The 20,178-nt window shown below is 49.3% G+C and overlaps 4 protein-coding genes across 4 annotated transcripts; 3 read left to right on the forward strand and 1 right to left on the reverse strand.

Moving 5' to 3' along the window:
* Window positions 1–1,411: 1,411 nt before the first annotated feature.
* LOC127328598 (uncharacterized) lies at window positions 1,412–4,898 on the reverse strand. The gene is made up of 5 exons (XM_051355188.1): window positions 4,648–4,898; window positions 4,155–4,236; window positions 2,784–2,976; window positions 2,549–2,664; window positions 1,412–1,786 (listed from the first exon to the last, which is right to left on the reverse strand). Exons 1-5 carry the CDS (start codon window positions 4,722–4,724, stop codon window positions 1,412–1,414), a joined length of 843 nt encoding a protein of 280 aa, XP_051211148.1. The 5' UTR covers window positions 4,725–4,898.
* A 1,729-nt stretch (window positions 4,899–6,627) lies between these two features.
* On the forward strand, window positions 6,628–10,472 carry LOC127332726 (uncharacterized). Its single transcript, XM_051359056.1, has 5 exons — window positions 6,628–6,751; window positions 7,121–7,263; window positions 7,364–7,432; window positions 7,525–7,631; window positions 8,797–10,472. The coding sequence occupies exons 2-5, from the start codon at window positions 7,152–7,154 to the stop codon at window positions 10,120–10,122; spliced, it is 1,614 nt and encodes a 537-aa protein (XP_051215016.1). The 5' UTR covers window positions 6,628–6,751; window positions 7,121–7,151; the 3' UTR covers window positions 10,123–10,472.
* Window positions 10,473–14,406: 3,934 nt separating this feature from the next.
* LOC127332727 (fasciclin-like arabinogalactan protein 2) lies at window positions 14,407–15,992 on the forward strand. Its single transcript, XM_051359058.2, has 2 exons — window positions 14,407–15,133; window positions 15,575–15,992. Exons 1-2 carry the CDS (start codon window positions 14,532–14,534, stop codon window positions 15,615–15,617), a joined length of 645 nt encoding a protein of 214 aa, XP_051215018.1. The 5' UTR covers window positions 14,407–14,531; the 3' UTR covers window positions 15,618–15,992.
* A 2,374-nt stretch (window positions 15,993–18,366) lies between these two features.
* Window positions 18,367–19,620, forward strand: LOC127330030 (fasciclin-like arabinogalactan protein 2). Its single transcript, XM_051356393.2, has 2 exons — window positions 18,367–19,141; window positions 19,399–19,620. Exons 1-2 carry the CDS (start codon window positions 18,519–18,521, stop codon window positions 19,493–19,495), a joined length of 720 nt encoding a protein of 239 aa, XP_051212353.1. The 5' UTR covers window positions 18,367–18,518; the 3' UTR covers window positions 19,496–19,620.
* The last annotated feature ends 558 nt before the right edge of the window (window positions 19,621–20,178 follow it).

The following is a 20,178-nucleotide window of genomic DNA, read 5'->3' on the forward strand; positions in this document are numbered from 1 at the left end:
CAGTTTAGAAGGTGGCGCGGAACATCACCCATATTCCGAACCGAAAAAATGCAAATTCAAATTTGGCGGTAAGTGATCATCGCAAACAAGTTTAGAAAAGTGAAATTCAAACTACATAGTTGCATATTTGCATAGTTGCGGTTGCAAAAGAGATTACATTTAGTCTGGTCGTCGGCGACCAACTCCTAACTAAGCTAATTTCGCCCGTTGGCGACCTACTCTACGCGCGGTAGAGGATGACGCCGTCGGCGGCCTTCGAGGTCGATGACCTCCTGCTTCACGCGGCGGACGGCCGCCTCCTTCTGTGCCACCTCGTACGCGCGCACGACACGGATGGCTTTCGCCTCCTCGCGACGGAAGCACGCGCGCGCCTCGGGCTTCGAGATGACGGCGACCTGTTGGATCACCGTCCCTTCCTCCTTGTCATTGAGGACGTAATCCGCCAACTGTAGGACAGTGCGTGCCGGCGCCACCGCCGCCTCCTCCTCCTCCTCCTCCTCCTCCTCCTCGATGTTGCTGTCGGTGACTGGCGGCGCAAGCGCACGGCCCGACGCGCCGAAGGAACACCCTCGCCGTTGTTGGCGTACCGGGCGAGATTCCCCGGCGGCGTCAGGCTCCAGTTGGTCCAGCGACGCGCGCTGCGCTTTCGCGCGCCCTCCGAGCGGTTCCATTTCCGCCGCTTGGCCTCGGAGTGGAAGATGGGGAGCGGGGCGCGGCAGCGAGTTGCTCCCGCCAATCCGCCCGCTTCCCCTCCCACCGCTGCCCGTGTCAACCATGCGGTCGCGGTGGAGGTCGCGGAAGTGGAGATGCAGCAGCCGCAAGGGTGCGATTGCTCGCCGGAAGTGGAAGCATGCGTGGCGGAGGAAGTGAACGCGGAGGCGGGGAGTAGGTTTGGAACCCTACTCCACTCTGTGGCATGTATAAATACGGCGCGAGCCTCGCGTTTCTCGGGCCCCCGAGATATTTTTACGGGCCGGGCCACCGATCCGGGTTCCGTTCTGCGATGCTTTGGGCCCGAACCCGTATATCCGCCAAAAAATTCATTTTCGGCGGCATTTACGGGTTCTGTTAGAGTTGCTCTAAGAGAGCCTCCGGCGGCCGAGCCCCATTTTGATGCACAACTCATTCCCTATCTCCCCGGACCTCTGTGCTTAATTAATTGAACATCTATGTGCTCCTTGAGTTGCATCGACCGAAACCGCCACCGTCGATCTCCGGTTCATGGCGAGCTCGACGAAGCATCGTCGTTCAGTTAATCTAGTGGGAAGGTTCCTAGTATCCTAGCTTCCGCAGCACCGAAAGTTCAAGAAGAAGCCCACATCATCCACTTCATCCGCGCTCACCATTGCGGTGGAGGCAAAGGTCCAGGGCCGGTTAACATGTAGGAGGCCGTCCCCGTCGACCCCAGTAGTCATACTGCCTTGACCTTTGCCTCAGTCCAAACGTCGTCCCAGCGAGGGTCATTGTCGAGCTCGAACTCGGCGGTGGCGCGACGGCGGCGCCTGGCTGACCTACGCTGCGCCCTGAGGTCAGCGAAGAAGGCCTCCGTGTTGTCGATGTCACTGAGGAACTGCGCCTTCCACTGGCGCATCAGCTCCTCGTCGCGCTCGGCGATGGCGATTCGGTGGTGCGCCTGATGGTAGCGGCGACGGTCCTCCTCGTTGACGAGGCCCGGCGCGGCCGCTAGGAACTCTGGCTCCTCCAGCGACTCGACATCCTGGAAGTTGAGGTCGCTCCGTGGCCGCCGGAATCGCCACACGGCCGCGTCGTAGACGCGCGCCGCCAGCTCCGGCGCATTGTAGGTGCCGAGGGTGAGGCGGAAGCCGCCGGCGCGAATCTCCAGGTAGGACGTCCCGTTCGGACGCGCTCGGACGCCGCGAAAACCAGACGATCCGCGGCGGCATCCCGGCGACGAAGGAGAGCGGCGGCGACGCGTGGCGTGGGGAAGCGGCGGGGCGAAGCGGTGGAACTTTCCGTGGCGGTTTGTTGCGCGCGCACGCGGCGCTTTATAGCGCGCGCGAAGCGACGCGGCAAGTTTGGCGCTCGGGATACCACGATAGCGCGGGGGAAAAGTTTCCTTTCCTGTGCCGGTTTGGCACGTCAGCTGGAGACGCGTGGAGGGTGCGCGCAGCAAAAAAAACGGTTGAAACGCGATGGCGCACCAGTTTCGCGCATCTGTTGGAGATGCTCTCAGAGATGCTCTTACGGACAGAGGAGACGAGGATGCCGATGCGCGCTGCCCGCCATGGTCAAGAACGGAGAGAGGGAGAATGTGTTTGCGAGTGGTCAGGAAATAAGCGCCTCCATGGTCGCCGCGCCGAAGGAGCGAGCAAGATCGCCAGATTCTGGGGATTTAGGGGGCGAGGAGAGGTCAAGAACGATGGTGGTGAAGGAGAATTTTAATCCTCCTAGTCGAACGTGGCATTGGTTGGTTTTTATTTTACTGCCACACCATGTAAAACATGTAAAACAGGGGTTCGGTTTTGACTTGAGGGGTGTTTGTCTATTTTCTGAAAGTTATGGGGCATATATAATTCTTTCGGTAAACTTGCCGCTTCAATTTGATTGGCTTAGGAGGGGACACCGGAGCACTCCCCCCCTTGCAGGGATGCAAAATGCCACTATGGGAAGGACATGCGTTACAGGTATTGTCGACGTCATCATCTAAAGGCAAAAGAGAATCATGCATAATCACCCAGTATTAAAGGACAAATCAATCGTTCATAATTGCTGAAGATCAGTGACTTATTTTCTTAAAAGATATACAACTAACAAGTACATACCAAGTGCAATGCATGCTGTAACAGTGTCAGTCTTCCCTTGAGTCCTGTTGATCTCAAGAAAGAAATACTGTCGCATCACTTTTGAAGGAGTTTCTCTCTTACAGCCCACAAGATTGCAGTGGTACCACATGCACTTATTAGACAGTATAGGAAAAAAGGTCATCTTGCTAGCAACCAAATCATATTCAGAGTCCTGGTTGGAAGAATTGATGATCAGTAAGAGGCTACAAGATAGGAAGTTAAATGTAAAATTCTGCATGAAACATAAAATCACTACACTGTTTTGTAAATGATTCTGAAACAAATTTTACGGAACGAAAAACATGTGTAAAACATAAATTATGGCAGATATAAAACAGGTGATACAAAGAGAATATTATTTGGGGGCTTAAAGATGGTGTTTACGATCCGCAAAAATAAAACAGGTGATACAAAGAGAATATTAGTTGGGGCCTTTAAAGATGGTGTTTATGATCCTTGCAACATGTAAACGCACAATGTAATCTAAATGTCTCTGACTTATCCTGTGAAAAGTGATCACTTAATGGTTCAAATTTACAAAATGGAGTAATGTATGCCCATCAATGAACCTTAAACTCAAGTCTCCGGATCAAACAAGAGGACCAATCTACCATCACACCCAGCAGTTAAGGACAGTGGAAATCAAACAATGACAAAACCTATAGAAGGCACCCAATCAACAAGTCAACATTGATCATCCAAAATTATTACTTATATAACTTTACATAGGATAATCTATTTGCAAAACTAGTCATCTGACGTTTTGAAAGCATCTTTTGAGCTGAGTTTAAAAGTGAACAATATTCCCCGCTACTCGATTGGGCCAGCAGATTGTGATCCCACTCCCTACGGAATCTTTGTGATTTGCAAAGTGAAAAGGAGCTCAGACATAGAACCGTATACCAATTTATTTTAGCTGTGCACTTCAACTGCTGGAGTAGCAAGCATGATTGGACAACTGAGAAGGTGGTTTAATATCGTGTAGACGTTTGGGCGAGGGAAGCTTCCAAGCCTTATATTTCTAAGCTATGTCCTACCCTGTGGCAGAATCTGGTTAATGTGAAGGATATTCTACGGTAGCAAGTTCGTAGAATTTCAAGTACACAGTTGGATATAGCAAATCAACGGATACTATTAAGTATTAACGTTAGACAGTATTACTCCCTCAGATCCATATTAGTTGCCACTAATATGGATGTGTGGCAAGCAATATGAATCAGAGGGAGTACTATATAGTTGCATTGACAAGAAATAATATGTAAAGACAATATGCTATGTAGTTATCAATTTGCAGTGAGAAACTACTAAAAACAGTGTACATGAAAGAATATCAACTAAGTAATGGATCACCATGTTTTGAACTTTCCGATATTCCATAGCAGCATTCCAGAGGGCTCTCTCTTTCTCAAGCAAAATCTCCTTATCAACAGGCCTAGAATCAGAAAAACAAAATTAGGCCAAACTGAAGTAAAGATCTGAAAAGGTCAAACGAGAAATAAAAAAAAAAAATGCATATTAATTAGTAAATTAGTACCAAAACTATTCTCACAGCGCCCTGATGTTAGCTAAAAGATGAAATTTGAGATGAAAGTCTCGTAAACTGAGATCATGGATGAAGCAAAAAAAGGAAGTCTCTGAATGTTCGCACATGATGGTTACAGAGAAAGAGCAACCCTACGGCTGAAGTTATCTTTTCGGAAGCCTCCCTCGCTTACAGGACGTCTCCTATCGCAACTCTCTTGCTTTGGCTAGGCACCATGGTGAAATCCTACCGAAAAAAGAAGATATATTCCAACAACCAAAAAAAAATTAATTTCAATATTCAACTAACACTACTCATTACCCGCTTTCCCATTTGATTTCATCACAGTTGCTGTTGCGACTGAGCAATTCACGAGCGTCCAGGTTCTTGCAGTACATGCATGAGAGTGGCAGGACGGCCGACCTTCCTCATCAATTTCATTCTTGATAGTACAATCTTCAAATATTCCTTTCTTGCTGCCTCGATCTCCGCCCTTTCTTCCTCCTTAAGCCTTTGTTCCTTCTCCATGCGATTTTGTTCCTTATCTTTCTTATTCTGTTCCTCCTCCGTCTCTTTGTTGTGCCTCTTGGCTATGCCTAAGATGTACTGGGGAAGAGGTGGTTTGGTGACGGGCAGAGGCTTGATTAGCACATCCAGTGGCTGGAAAAACACAGGCACCTATGCGGCGCGGGTGGCGGCGGCTTCTCGCGGCGAATCGTGCGCCTCGTTTGTTTGTTTTTTGTTTATGGAGGGAATCGTGCGCCTCGTTTATTAGGGCAAGTGCGACTAGGACCAGTTGAGGTCTTGTGGGGGACAGGGACTCGGTGCCGGTGTCGGAGTCGGACAAACCTGGCCCAAGAGCCGGCCCGCCACGGAACAGAACCAGCACCGTTCCTCGCGTGGGCACGTTAAGCCGCGGGCCGCGCCGTGCGGGGGCTGCTATTTACCGCTTTAAGCGGCGAAAAAGATTCGGCCCGCTTCAGGAATTCGGAAATGCGCCAGGCCCATATTTCGTCCGCGAAAGGACCTGCTTCCTTCTCTGTTTCTGTTTCCACCAAAACAAAAATCTCTACACACATATCTCTAAGTCGAAAACAAAACCTAAATAAAAATCTCTAGGAAACCTTTCACGGACGATTAAGCCAATTGAATCTCCACGGAGACGATGCAGATGAGTTCATCTAGGAAAAAGAACAAGAAGAGAAGAAGAAGAAGAAGATGATGATGATGAATAAACCGCCTACGTCAACGGGGAAGGCTAAGTACGTGGCTCGCAGTCTCTAAGGTACATACTTAGAGGGGTTTTAGTCATAAAAATCTTTATGCTGATATGAGATCAGCCTGGAACCATGCTAAGGTGCGGCCTCCTCGGGGCACGATGACTTTGGTGGTGAGACGCCGTATGAGTCCAGGCTTCGCATGAACATGAGCTGCACGCCGCTCCTCTGCTACAACGGGAGGAGAGGGCCCGCAACCTATCCATGTACAACCGCGAGGGGCTTCGGGAGCAGGAGTTGCGTTTTTCGCTGTGGTGGCTCCCCTTTCTTCAGCGGACAGGGAGCAAGATTTGGTTGTGCCCATGGAGGTTGAGGCGGCGCGGACCCCTAGAGAAAGGGGCATCCTTTACCGGATCTCTGATGTGGAGAGTGCAGAGAGGGCGTTGCGGTGGGGGCTTGGTGGTTTTTGGCCGACTGACATCCTACTCGTCTTCGATTCCAGGGCCAATAGGGACACCCTTCTTTCCACCGCCGCCAACCCCTCTCGACGGGAGGGAATTTAGTTGTAGGCGACATGACGCTTGTTCCGCTATCAGGTTCATCTGGAGGTGGTATGCGTGCCACCGGTGGCTTGGAACCTGGACACCGCCAATGCCATCCTTGGGTCCTCTGGTTGGGTGGAGAGGATAGGCACATCCAACCACGCCGACATGGGAAGATTTTGGCGTGGACCGACGATGTGGCGTTGCTCCCCAAATCAAAGCAGCTTTGGTTGGCGGAGCCGTTGCTCTTTGGAGACAATGATGACGACCTTCTTCTCGATTATTCCCTTTTTGAATGTAACAACAAATATCTTGTTATGTAAGCCTTGATTTATATTCCGCTACATATCCTGCACACTTTATTTTATCTATCTAGAAAAATAAAAAAAAATGCAAAACAAGGCCCTTCACATTTTGTGTGTGCGGAACAGCCCATTCACGCTCTCATTCTCTTGCGTACAGGTCGCATCGCAGGGGTTTAAGGAACAAGCCTACCGGTAGGGTTTAAACAGGTAGGTTTAGGAGGGGAGCCGCCTCGCCGCCGAAACCCTATTCCCCCCACCCAAGCACCCCTGCTACTTCCTCGGAACTCGATTCTCTCGCAATCCTCCCATCCCCGGATCCACATCTACTGACGGTGTGTTCCGGACGCTATTCCTTTCGCTGGTAAGGATTACGGAACCCTAGCTTGCTCGGATTACTGTTCAACTTCTTCCCTTTCGTTGCGGTGAACAATCAGATCGAACCAGATCTCCTTCCTCGACACTGGACTGGCCTCAGTTGACCCTGTCCCGTCGATTTGACGGACTATCGGGGCGCGGCGGCTGCACCCGCCGTGCATTTGTTTATTTCCGCATCTAAAATCTGCTTTTGAGACCCCCCGTATTAGTACTCCCAGTAGCAGTCCAATTTTACAAAATCCCAATTTTTGTAAAAAAAAGGGATTTGGGGTTTCAACTGGATCCCCATTTCGGATTGATCCTTTTGTATTAGCGATTGCGAATTTGTCTCATGACATGTTTTTTTCTTCTTCAGTGCCCCAGGTCTGTAGCAGGGGATCTGTGCAATGGCTTTCGCTAGTAGACTGGGAAGTGTGCTGAGGAGGACATCGGCGTCCTCGAATTCGTCGCTGCTCCAGGCAGTAAGATGCATGTCTTCTTCCAAGCTTTTTGTTGGAGGTATGCTCAGATGGATTACTGGTTCTAGCTCAGGTTCTTGAATATTACATATTGCTGGCGGATTATCTAGTAACATGTCTGGTTGTCTACCTGCTTTTAGGACTATCATATAACACTGATGACCCATCTCTGAGGGATGCCTTTTCTGGCTATGGGGATGTCCTTGAAGGTTCTGCTCCCAATTACTGTGACACATTTGATACACATTTTGGCATGTTTCCCATGGCCCTTAACACTTCATTTTGTTTGGGTTGGATTCAGCGAGAGTCATCATGGACAGGGAGTCTGGCAGGTCAAAGGGTTTTGGATTTGTTACTTACACATCAAGTGAAGCTGCAGCGGCTGCCATCAGTGCCATGGATGGCAAGGTGATTTTGCAGATATGCTATGCCACTCACGTCTATTCTTTTGTTTATATCTGTCTGCCTCACTTTGCAAAGATAGTTTGAAATTCCATGTTGGATGTTTTTGCTTGAGGAGCAGCTTGTCCTGCTTGCTGTCTATTCATTGTTATTGCTTACTGCGCTTTACAGGACACATGTCATGCGCTGCAATTTCCAAACTGTTTTATCAATTTAGTGATACAATATAATTATCACTACTGAGGTGTTGCCTTCGATCTGATGTAGAATTGTGTTAACTGGCATTGACTCACTAATGATAAATTGTGCTTCTCTTCTTAGTTTAAGCTAATAACCATTGCATTCTTTTCTGTACATCAAAACCGAGCAACCGGACAATTTCATTGATTCATTTTCGACCCTTTCCCTCTTGGTTCACATCAAACCTTACTAGAATGTGCAGTCAAAAGACACCTCTGAAACAGAAATGAAGCGAATGTCAGATGACAAACACACAAGAGTTAGGACAACATCACAGTACTTAGTTAGCAAAGGAAATTAACTATAGTAAATGCTAAATGAAGCAGAGGAATTCTTTCCAACTTCCTGATATGCGAGGTACATAAACATCCGCGGTTAATAAGAGCAAAGTTCACCCGCTATACAAGTATTGGTCCGATTATGCTAAAACTTGAGGCTTTTGACATTTTGATTGGCATATTGTTGTTAACACATTCTTGTAACTTGTACAATCCTTTTTTCTTCAAACGTTGACTTGTAAGAATCTTAAGCTGATGGCACTTGTTTCCTAGATGCATGATTCCAGATGTTTAATCTCATGATTCATGAACACTAGTGTAGCTACAAGATCAGAGCAGCAAGATAATGCATGTTTAGGGAATAGCTGACTATCTGCAGATTGTGGCGTATCAATGATGACACAATATTTTAATTATTTTGACTTACTTTATGGCTAGGGTATTCTGCTCAACTGTAAAAGTGACCTGCCCTAATTCCTCTGAAAATTTTGTTCTGCTATCATAAGTTGGATTTTTTTTTTGTTCTGCTTTGATTCATGTGGCACTGCTTATAGCAGATGCATGTCATCACCAAACTAGATGTTATGTTCTTTTTAGCACATCGAGTCACGCTTATTTTTGTTGCAAATGTGTAACACATCCATCTGCTTTAGGACCTTCAAGGACGAGTGGTAAAGGTGGACTACGCCAATGACCGTGCTGGTGGAATACGTGGGGGTGGATACGGCACTGGAAATTACGGAGGTAGCGGATATGGCACTGGTGGATATGGCAGCACAGGACATGGAAGTGGCGGTGGTGGATATGGAGGCAATGGTGGTGGTTATGGAAGTGGAGGGCATGGCAGTGGTGGGGCATATGGTAGTGCAGGATATGATGGTTACAGTGGTGCAGCTGGTGGCGGTGAGTATTCTAGCATCCCCAACAATGCATCTGCTGGTGGATATGGCAGTGGCGGAAGCTACAGTATCCCAAGCAACTCGGATGGAAGTACTGGTAGCTATGGCGGTGCTGGTGGGGGCGGTGAGTATTCTAGCATCCACAACAATGCAGCTGCTAGTGGATATGGCAGTGGTGGAAGCTACAATAATGCCAGCAACTTGTCTGGAAGTACTGGTAGCTATGGTGGTGCTGGTGGTGTTGGTGAGTATTCTAGCATGCACAGCAATGTGGCTGCTAACGGATATGGCAGTGGCGGGAACTATAGTAATGCCAGCAACTCGGCTGGAAGTACTGGTAGCTATGGCGGCGCTGGTCGTGGTGGTGAGTATTCTAGCATCCACAACAATGCGGCTCCTGGCGGATATGGCAGTGGCGGAGGCTACAATAGTGCCAGCAACTTGGCTGGAAATACTGGTAGCTATGGCGGCACTGGTGGTGGCGGTGAGCATTCTAGCATCCACAACAATGCAGCTCCTGGCGGATATGGCAGTGGCGGAAGCTACAATAGTGCCAGCAACTCGGCTAGAAATACTGGTAGCTATGGCGGCGCTGGTGGGTACAATTCTCCCAACACCTATGGCACCAGCGATTACAACAACGGAGGTGGCAGCAATGCAGTCTTCAGCGGAAGCACTGGTGGGTACAATTCTCCCAACACCTATGGCACCAGCGACTACAACAGCGGAGGTGGCGGCAAGGCAGTCTTCAGCGGAAGCACTGGCGGTTCCAGCAGTGGAAATTCTGGCTTTGTTGGCGGCAATTTCACAGGAAATGTGAGCAGTACTGGCAGCTTTGCTCGAAATGTTACTGATACCAGCAGCCCCCATGGCACCAGTTATGCCAGAGGATTCGGTGGCGGCGAGACTACTGGAGCTACTGACAAGGTACAGTACAGCCCCAATAGCAACAGCTATGCAGGAGGGTTTGGTGGCGGTGAGACTATTGGAGCTAACAAGGTACAGTACAATGGCCAAGACGAACTTCTGGGTGATGACTTCTTTGAGTCGGAGGAGCGTCAGGCAAGCAGGTCGGCATAAGCTCTGGTGTCGCACCCTTGCTTATTGCAGTGAAGCATCCTGAGCCAAGGTAATCAATAATACCTGGTGGTGCTTCTTACAGCACATGAAACACTCTTTGTGGGTATGTTAAGAAGTATTTAGTTATTCTGCTTTGGTTTTGCATGCTATTTTGAGAGAAGTAATAAGAGATGGACAGATGGTGCTTTTGGCAACGATTGCAGTTTTATCTTGTATTGAGAAGGAAATGCCTGGCAGCCCGCTGATGGCAGTGACCATATGTCACCCCAGAGCATGACCATATGTCAGGTTCATCATGTTGTGTAGGTGTCATTCTAACACAATAATGCATAGATAATCTTGTAACATGAGACTGATTATTCGCAATATGCCTAATAACTCGGTACACATAAGCGATGGGCGCTGGTGTTGACAACTTGACATTGATAAGGGTTGCCTACTGCCGGCGAGCAACTGCCTTCACTCCCCAGTCCGATGGATGACGTTACCCGATTTGAGTCTTGCCTAGTGCCAACTGCCGGCGAGCCACTGCCCTCGCTTCCTGGCGGCACGCCACTTTGATGCTGATCTGCTGTAGGTGCAGCCTTTAATTACCTCGTGACTTGCCTGCCTCGATACGGCGCAGGTACCAGATTATGTACTCGTCTTGTTTACGCTCCATATGACCGTGCATTCTGAAGTTAACTCGATATCTGGTTCAGTATAATCTCGCCGTCTTGGTTATAGCAGCATGTGCACATTTTCTGCGGAAATTTAGGGGCCAAACGATCTGTATGAGACCGAGTTTCATTTTGATGGCATGGATTTTATTGATTTCGTGTGAATTTTCATTTTCTCTAGCGGAAGTAAGTTGCTGTTCTAATCGTCATAACTGTTCTCTATGAGATTACCTTCTCTTTGGGTCAGTCTAAGTGTCTCACGATTCCTTCAGTCTCATTGTCTTATCTGCTCGGCAATGGTTGATGACATGCCTGCAGAAAACATTACATGTACATAGATCTATCATGTCAAGCAGGGTTCTGGGCAGGAGTAGAGCTGAAATTATCTGTGAGCTTGAACACATGGTAGAGGTCGTGGGTTTTTTGATATCACGTTGCCCCGGAGGCAAGATCTATGGTGGATGTATATACTAATTGGAGGCTAAATATCGTTTTCAGATTTTGATTGTCTCACAAGTTTCAGACATTTTGAAAAGCTAAATCCAACTTTGAACAAGATTCAGATAAATGTCAGTTCAGTGCCACAAAGGTTTCACAGAAATTAGCAAAAGTTCCGATGTTCCATCATTAGGATTCAAAAATGAAGATTTAATCCATGCTCCAGCATATTATAGACAAAGTTACACACAGGTTATATTTCGTTCTGAGATTCAGAATTCACGTCGATAAATCCAAACATACATGATAAATATTGGTAGTACCATATCGTTTTATTTGTAGGTGTAATAAACACCATCGGCAACACCTCACAGCTACCATTTTCAGTTAGTAATGATATTTATTGAATGCTTAGACCTGGGTGTTCTTATTGTATGATTAGGGAAGGGAAGTTCCACGGGCTTATTCTATAACACAGCAGGTGCCCGTGGAGCATTATGCAGGATTCAGCAGTGATACCACGCCACAGCAGAAAGGCTGCAGTTAGTAGCCCCTCTCGCTGAGGCCGTCCGGATCGAATTCGTCAGCAGGTTGCTGCTCCGGCGCCTGGGGCATTGGCATTGGCTCCGGCTCGGCCTGGGCCGCCGGCGTCGGCTCGGTCGGATCGCCGCAAGGCAGCTCCGGCTGCGGTGGAGACTCCGGCAGGTGAGGCGCGCGGTGGCGCGGGTGATCTGGAATCTCTAGATGAGCGACGTGGGGCAGCGTGGAGGCACATGGTCCAGTGTGAACCTTGGCTACCGCCGACGAGCAGTTGTTCCCGCCACAGTCTAACGCCGGCGTTGCCAGCGCCCCGAGGAGAAGGGACAGGTAAAATGACACTCGCAGCGCCGCCGCGAACGACGCCGCCGACGGGCGACGGCCTCATCTGTCACGGTCACGGGGCAGTGGAGTCTCGGCTGTGTTAGATAACTTAGCTTGTGATTGGGCGATATTTTGGTGCTAGCTCTCTGCTGCTATGGTTTCATGGCGGTTGCCCGCTGCCCGGAGATTTATAGCGCGCGTGCCTACTGTACTTCCTTGTGCTAGTTCGACTGCATGCGCCGCCGCGATGGACGGGCAGGGGTAAGTACGTACGTACCACCAGCTCATGGTGGTATTCTTTTCTCTGCAAGCAAGGTAGTATCTGTACGTACCGGCCGTGCATATTGAAATCAGCTGAGTTGATATTTGAAGAGCAGGCGAAGCAATCGAGAATCATGGTTTGGACCGGAGGTACACCTGATCCCAACTTCAATTTTTTTTTCTTTCGAAAAACATATTTCCGACTTTTGAAAATTAGGAAAAAATCACACACATGCGTATGTAGGTATATATAGGCTAGGAACATCCTCTTGCAAATTTCGATGCCAACTTATGAAAATTTACGAACTGTGTAAAAATCACAATACCAAAAGCCACCGTGTATAAGTTGTAAACTTAGAACTTTGGTATGCAACACAATCATTTTGGATCCTTTACGTGGACAATTTTTTTTTATTTTCTAAAACTTCGAAAAATGATTTATCTCTCCTTCATATTGGCTCAAACTTGGATTCAAACTTGCGAATATTCCCCCCAAAGAATTAATCCGGTATTGTTGGTGCACTATTACAGCGAATGAGTACATGTGCACTATTTCTCTCTAGGGCCAAACCCTTACATATGCGATTTTGAGGTTGCCTGCCAAGTAGATGCGATTTTGAGGAAATAATGGCTCCCAAGCAAAGTAAGTTTAAACTGTTTGAGGTGATGCTGATTTTTCTCAAGTTATAAGAATAAGAATGGTCATTGGAGACATAAAGTCCAAGAATGAAAGGGAAAAATAGAGCTCAATTCTTATTGAACCACCTACCTCAACACGAGATGAACACATCAGCCAAGAGAAGCAACCTATCCAAGAACAAGTTCCAAGCCCGCAACCAAATGAGCAAGATCAATAAGGAGAACAAGAACAAATACATTCTCTTGATCAAGCACAACATGGAGCTCAAGAACAAGATCAAGATCCATTCGGTTGTACCAATCAATTTTTGTGCAACAGTAAAGTGGTAGTTTTCCGAACAGTTCGCACAAACATGGTGGTTTCATGCTATGAACCTGGTCAATTTTGGATGTCAGGTTGAAAGCCAAGTTCATCTTTCTCCCGTGCTCAGGACTCAGGTAAAACAAAAATACCTAGAGAAACCGGTACATCTCCGGGAAATCCAATTTGGATCACGGATGCATATGAACCCGTTATGTGAAAACACATTTTAGAATGTAAAAGAATTAAATTAAATTTGACATGCACATCTAGACATTCTATGTCCCGTACACAAGTTTTCGGAAAAGATAACACTATTGGTGTCCCATGTAAAAAGGACAATTTTTTATGCTCTGATATGATTATTCGCGAAACATTCTTTTTGCATTTTTACACAACGCACATAAAATATTCATTTTCCCATGACCTAGAATCTCCGGATGTACACTGAAATTATATTTCAGATTTTTGGACATTTTTTTGATTTGGTTTTTATGCATTTTTCATAATAGGTTCATATCATATATGAGTCAAAACACCACCTTACATCTCCGTCCTTCATTCTCACTGTTCTCTAGCAATCAGGCATACTCCGATACTCGATCTTGCACAAAGTTATAAATTTGAAAAGTTAACTTACTCGCTAAACAAACAACCTATAGGTCATCCCACTCCATGCGTTGCTGCAAAGTTACAAGTCTGGGAAGGAAACTGTTTCACCGTCCAACCTTTTGATTTCCAGCAGTGTACAGTCTCCTCAATCATCCGTACTCCATCTTGCTCAAAGTTGAGCTCCGCGGCATAGTCATGGTTTGAAAGCTACCCCACACGAAGTTTCGTAGAAACTCGCAAGGTTTGATAGATCAAACAACCCTCCATTCAGCAGTGCACAGTTTCCTCAATCAGCCATGGTTTGAAAGCTAATAACCACTTTTTTGTCACGCAATCCGGCGAAGATGAAATTCAAAGCAGCAGAGCACCTAGGTGCTACAAATGCACCATGCCATTTACTGACCAACATCATCTCTTCGAGTCCTGGCCCCAACGTTTCCATTTCCATGCAAGGAGGAAATGGCACCCAAGCAAGGCCTGGGCATCGCACATGGACGCGGCTATCGCGATCTCTAGGCATATAGGCCGCCTGAGAGCCAAAAACCCTTCTCCCAACACAGTCCACCACTCCCCTGAAGAACAGAGCCAGGCCAGGCCAAGCACCCAAGAATCCTAGAGGCTGAGAGAAATCTTGCCCAATGTCGCTCGTCGGAGCCATTGCCACCTACAGCATCCTACTCCTCCTGCTGCGCGCCCCCTTCGCCGAGGGACAGTCGTCCGGGAGCTTCATGATCGGGCAGATCTTGTCCGACAACGGGTGCGGTGCCTTCGGCGGCCTCGTCGCCGCGACAGCCGCCGCGGGCGAGGCGTTCCTCGCGCAGATGGCCGGCGACGCGGGGCTCACCATCTTCTGCCCGGACGACGAGGCGGTGGCGGCGTTCGGCCAACGCAGGTTCAGCAACCTCAGCGCCGACGACCAGGTCGCGCTTCTGCTTTACCACGGAGTGGCGACGCTCTACTCCGAGGAGGCGCTCGGGGCGATGTTCGACACGGAGGTGGCCACGCTCGCTAACGGGCGCGGGGACTACGACATCTACATCTTCGGAGGCACGGTGACGGTGATAGTTTCTTCCTCGGTGAACGGGGCCGTCGTCACCAAGAAGGTCTTCGACATCGATGGCCTAGGCCTAGATGTCTACCTCATCGACTCTGTGCTGGTTCCGGAAGAGCGGACGGCGTTCTGGGACTGGAAACTCGTCTTACTGCTGGTGCTCTGCATAGTCATGGGGCTCGTGCTGTTGTGAGTTTTATTGCCTTTGTTACCCAATCTTGTGCTGTTAATTCTACTAGCACTGACTAGCTTCTGCACTACATCCACCCAACTCACCACTTCTCTGAATTTATCTATCGGTGGAATGTGTTATTGCTTAGATCGTTCTTTAGTGCAAGAAGTTGGACTTTGGAGAAGACTCGAACCACAATCCCTTCTTTTAGTAGATCGGTTGTCGGACAAGATCTGCTCGATTTGCTGCCTGTATCTCCTAGCATTTGGTGCTTGATTTGCCTAGCATTTGTGCTTGATTAGACACCCATAGCTAGCTTACAGGTGCAAATTTAAAGGGTAACCTGCATTGGACCATGTTCTTGAGAATCATGCTTAAACCGTTAAAGCGGTGCTTGAATCGCTTCAGTTTTTCTGAATCTATTACACACTTTAACTGTATCTATTTCTCCTCTGCAGAGTCATGCTGTTGATTGGACTTGTACGTCTCTGTGTCGGCTGAGGTGATCGTGTCAAGATTGCGCAGCTACCGACGTTTCTACCGCCCGTGTGCTGAAGGTGCTGCAAGATGGGTCTTCTAATAGCTCCTTACATGCGTCTTCTTCAAAGCCGATGTTTTCTTAGTTTTTACGCTCATTTCCGCACCTAGTTTGTGTACTTGTGATGGGTTGTTCAGTTACATGTCGCGTTTCCCAACTCAGGGTAGTCGAAGAGTATATATGTTGGTGTCACGTTCATGTTTTATCGGTTGATGAGGCCCGTAGTCATTTGTTTTGCACGGTGTGGGTAGGTGTTGTTTCTTGTGACCGTAACTATCTCTCCGTTTGTGACTCGGAGGAGACTATTTAGTACTTATTTATATCATGTTCTTTTCCCATATTGTTTGGTGTATTATGCATATTACTTACAACTTACCTTCACCATAAAATGTCACAAATATATTTAGAAATTGGTTAAATGGAATTGAAAAAACCGAAAAACTAAGGGTAGAGCGCGGATAGGCATTTTAGCTTTATGTGTCGATTTAGACTTGCAGGAGTTACTTTAACAAGACTAGAGTTTTTCACAAAAAAATCTAGTTTATCACAATGGCCACTCATCGGATTCAGTTATGGTCCTATCTTCTCCCTCCAGATCAGCAGATGCTTATTGTTTTTGGATGCAACTGTTTGAGAAGATTCATGTTGGCAATTTTCATCAAGTTTTGTCATGTTTTCGTGAACTGCAGAAATACTAGACCAATTAAAACATAGTGAAACTTGATTAAAAAAAATGCATGCTAGCTAGCGTGCATGCTAGAAGAAATTTCTCGGCGTTACACATTGGCAGACTGACGGGGATGATAGGTTGGTCATTGGATGTTGGGTTGAAAGCTTTCTCCCGTACCCAGGACTCAGCTGAGACAGAGAAAAAAAAAAGGACTCAGCTGAGACAAAATACCTGAGAGAAACCTGCACATCTTCTCCCTTCTTCATTTCTCATTGATTTCCAGCAGTGTGCAATTTATTCAGTCATACTCAATTTTGAACAGAGTTCAGCCATGCTGCATGTTTATCATGACGTATTAACGTAACAAATCCACCCAAGTTTCGTAGAAACTCCCAAGATTTGATAGCTAAGAGCATCTCCACCGGCGCCCCCCCAAATAGTCGCCGGCAGGGGCGCCGGCACTGCCGTATGGGGAGCGCCGGCACTGCATCCTCTATTAGGGGAGTTGTTTCCACACCGGTGGCCCCGATAGGATTTTTTTTACACAAACTAAATATTTATACTTGTAGTTCCATTTTAATGTCATTCGGGATGGAGTAATGAATAATATTTTAGGGCAAATCCGAGTAAAACATTATTCACTCCTCGACCCCGGATGACATGTGAAACCTGCTTATCTCTAGCCTACTACCTACTGGCCACTCGACTCTGTGGAGGTGGACGATCGCCCGCAGCTCTCTCCGATGCTCTCTCTCATGCTCTCTCCGTTGCTTCTCCGTCGTCGATCCCCCGCTGCTCTCTCCGCCACGAACGTCAAGTAGGCGGATCTATCCGCGGCCACCGCCTCCTGACGCAGCAGCTGCTCCAGCTCCTCCCGCCGCCGATGGTGATCCAACTCCTGCCTCTGTAGCCGGAGCCGCATCTCCGCCAAACGCCGCCGCTCGTAGACTTCATCCTGACACCGCCGCTCGTAGACTTCATCCTGACGCCGCCGCTCGTAGACTTCATCCTGACGCCGCTGCTCCTCCCGCATCAAACGCCGCAACGCAAGCTGCTCCCACCCGTGCTGCTAGCGCACCTCCCACCGGCGCTGCCGCTCCGCCTCCCGCCGCCGCCGCGCCTCCTCCCGGTGCTGCTGCTCTGCCTCCTGGTCCTGTCGCTCGTCAGCGACAAAGGCATCTACGGTCGCCGCTAGCGCCGCCTCCTCCACGCCTCGTACTCTGCGAACTGCGGGTCCGCCTCCACGACTTCTATGGTCGTCTCTAGCGCCGCCTCCTCCCACGAATCAAACAATGTGGTATTTTTTAGGGTTTAGATTTTTGCACCAATGAGGCGGGGAAGAGGGATAATATAGACCGGTGGCGAGGCAGGAGAGTTTCCCGTGCGGCGTCGTGGCGGGAGAGTTTCCCGCGCGGCGTCATGGCGGGAGAGTTTCCAGCCCGGCGTCGTGGCGGTAAAATCTCCCGCGCGGCGCCCTGGCGTCACTGACAGGCGGCTCCCACGCCCAAAAAATTTCGCCTCGTGAGGCGTCGGCGCGCCCGATTCGCGCCCTTCGCCAAGGGACCGGAACGGGGTTGCCGGCGCTTCTCTTGGGCTCGAAAAACCGCCGACGCTATTTGAGGCGCGCCGGTGTGAGCCCAAAACGTTATCGGGGCCGCTATGAGACGTGCCGGTGGAGATGCTCTAACTAATCCAGCAGTGTACAATCTCCTCGATCAGTCACGCCCAATCTTGCGCAAAGTTGAGCTGCGCGGCATTTTATCATGACGCGTTAACCTAACAAATCCACCCTAGACGAAGTTTTGAAGAAAGTCCCGATCTTTGATAGATCCTGAAGTTCGGCAGTGCACATTTTCCTCAATCAGCAACGGTCTGAAAGCCAACCATTTCTTGTCACACTACCGGCAAAGTTGAAATTCAAAGCAGCAGAGCAGCTAGGTGCTACAAACGCACCATGCCATTAACTGACCAACATCATCTCTTCGAGTCAGAACCCAACGTTTCCATTTCCATGCAAGGAGGGAAAGGCACCACAGTCAAGGCCGGGCATCGCACATGCATGGACAGAATCAGAATCGACGAGGCTGTTGTTGAGGCAGCCTGAGAGCTAAAACCCCTTTTTCCACCTCTGCTCTGAAGAACAGAGCCAGGCCAAGCACCGAAGAATCCAAGAGGCCGAGTGAAACCTTGCCCAATGGCGCTCGCCGTCGCCGGAGCCATCGCCACTTGCAGCATCCTGCTCCTGCTACGTACGCCCTACGCCGAGGGACAGTCGTCCGAGGCGACGTCGGAGGCCTTCATGATGGAGCAGATCTTGTCGGACAACGGGTGCGGTGCCTTCGCCGGCCTCATCGCCTCGACTGCCGCCGCGGGCGAGGCGTTCCGCGCGCAGATCGCCGGCGGCAGGGGGCTCACAATCTTCTGCCCGGACGACGAGGCGGTGGCGGCGTTCGGCTCAGGCAGGTTCGGCAACCTCAGCGCCGACGGCCAGGCCGCGCTTCTGCTTTACCACGGCGTGGCGACGCTCTACTCCGAGGAGGCGCTCGGGGCGATGTTCGACAGGAAGGTGGCCACGCTCGCTCACGGGCCTGGGGACTACGACATCCACATCTTCAGAGGCCCGGGCATTCCGATGATACTTTCTTCGTCGCCGAACATGGCCTGCATCACCAAGATGGTCGTCAACGATCGCCTAGTTGTCTTCCTCATCGACTCCGTGCTGGTTCCGGGAGAGCGGACGGCTTCGGCGTCCTGGAACTGGGACTGGGAACACGTCTTGCTGGTGGTGGTTTGCATAGCCGTTGCGCTCGTGGCGTTGTGAGTTTTATTGCCTTTTTTTACTTGAATCTTGTGCTCTAAATTCTCTGCTGGTACGAGTACTGCTTAGCTCCTCAGTTACATCCACACCGGACTCGACATTTCTCTGAATTTATCTAGCCATGCTAGCTACTAGCATACTCCTTTAAAGTGTAGCTTGCATTGGACCGTGTTCTTGCGAATCGCATTGAATTGCTTCAGGTTTTGCAAATGTATTCATACACATTAACTAACCCGTATCTATGTCTCGTCTGCAGAGTCGCGCTGTTGATTGGGCTTGTGCTGTTGAAAAGATTGTGTCAAGATTGCGCTACTGCCTACGTTTCTGCATCCCGTGTCACTCCACATGGGTGACAGACACAAGGGCGACCCGAACCATTGCCGTTCCGGTGGTGTTGCGAGCACAGATAGTTGAATCCGCCCCTGCCGTGTTGCAGGATGGGCGTCCACGTATAGTTTCTCCGTCCTTGTCCATTGATGTACATTACATATGTCTTCTCCTAAGAAGATGCTACTTAGTTAGCTAGCTCGTGTGCTTGACTGCTTGCGATGGGGTGGTGTACTCTTGGATGAATCAGTCGTTTCTCGACTCGGGGACTCGGGGTAACTGAAGAGGATATATAGTATATGTTGGTGGCAGGCTTCATGTTGTATCGGCGGCCGGTTGATGAATGATGCGCAAGTCTTGGCGCCCTTGTTCTCCTCTGCGCAGGTTCCGATCCTCCCTTCACCGCCCATGTCCTCCCCGCCCACTCGCCCTTGCCCAAGGAGGAAGACGATGGCGGGCACAACCATTGCCCGCACCTACGGGTTCTCGCTGCGGCAGGCCAAGTCCAAGGAAAATGCTCGGCGCAAAGCCGCGCCTGTCACCAAGAACGCAGAGCTCATGCTCTGCAAGGGGCTGGGCATAGTTCAAGATGGTGAAGTGATCACGGAGAGGGCGATGCAGGAGTTCGCGAAGCGCTTCCAAGGCAGGATCCCTGACGACATCCTGGGCGCCATGAGGGCCCTCTTCAAGCTGGATGATGAACAAGACG

The sequence above is a fragment of the Lolium perenne genome, chromosome 2 (assembly GCF_019359855.2).
Source record: "Lolium perenne isolate Kyuss_39 chromosome 2, Kyuss_2.0, whole genome shotgun sequence".
NCBI classification, from domain to species: domain Eukaryota; kingdom Viridiplantae; phylum Streptophyta; class Magnoliopsida; order Poales; family Poaceae; genus Lolium; species Lolium perenne.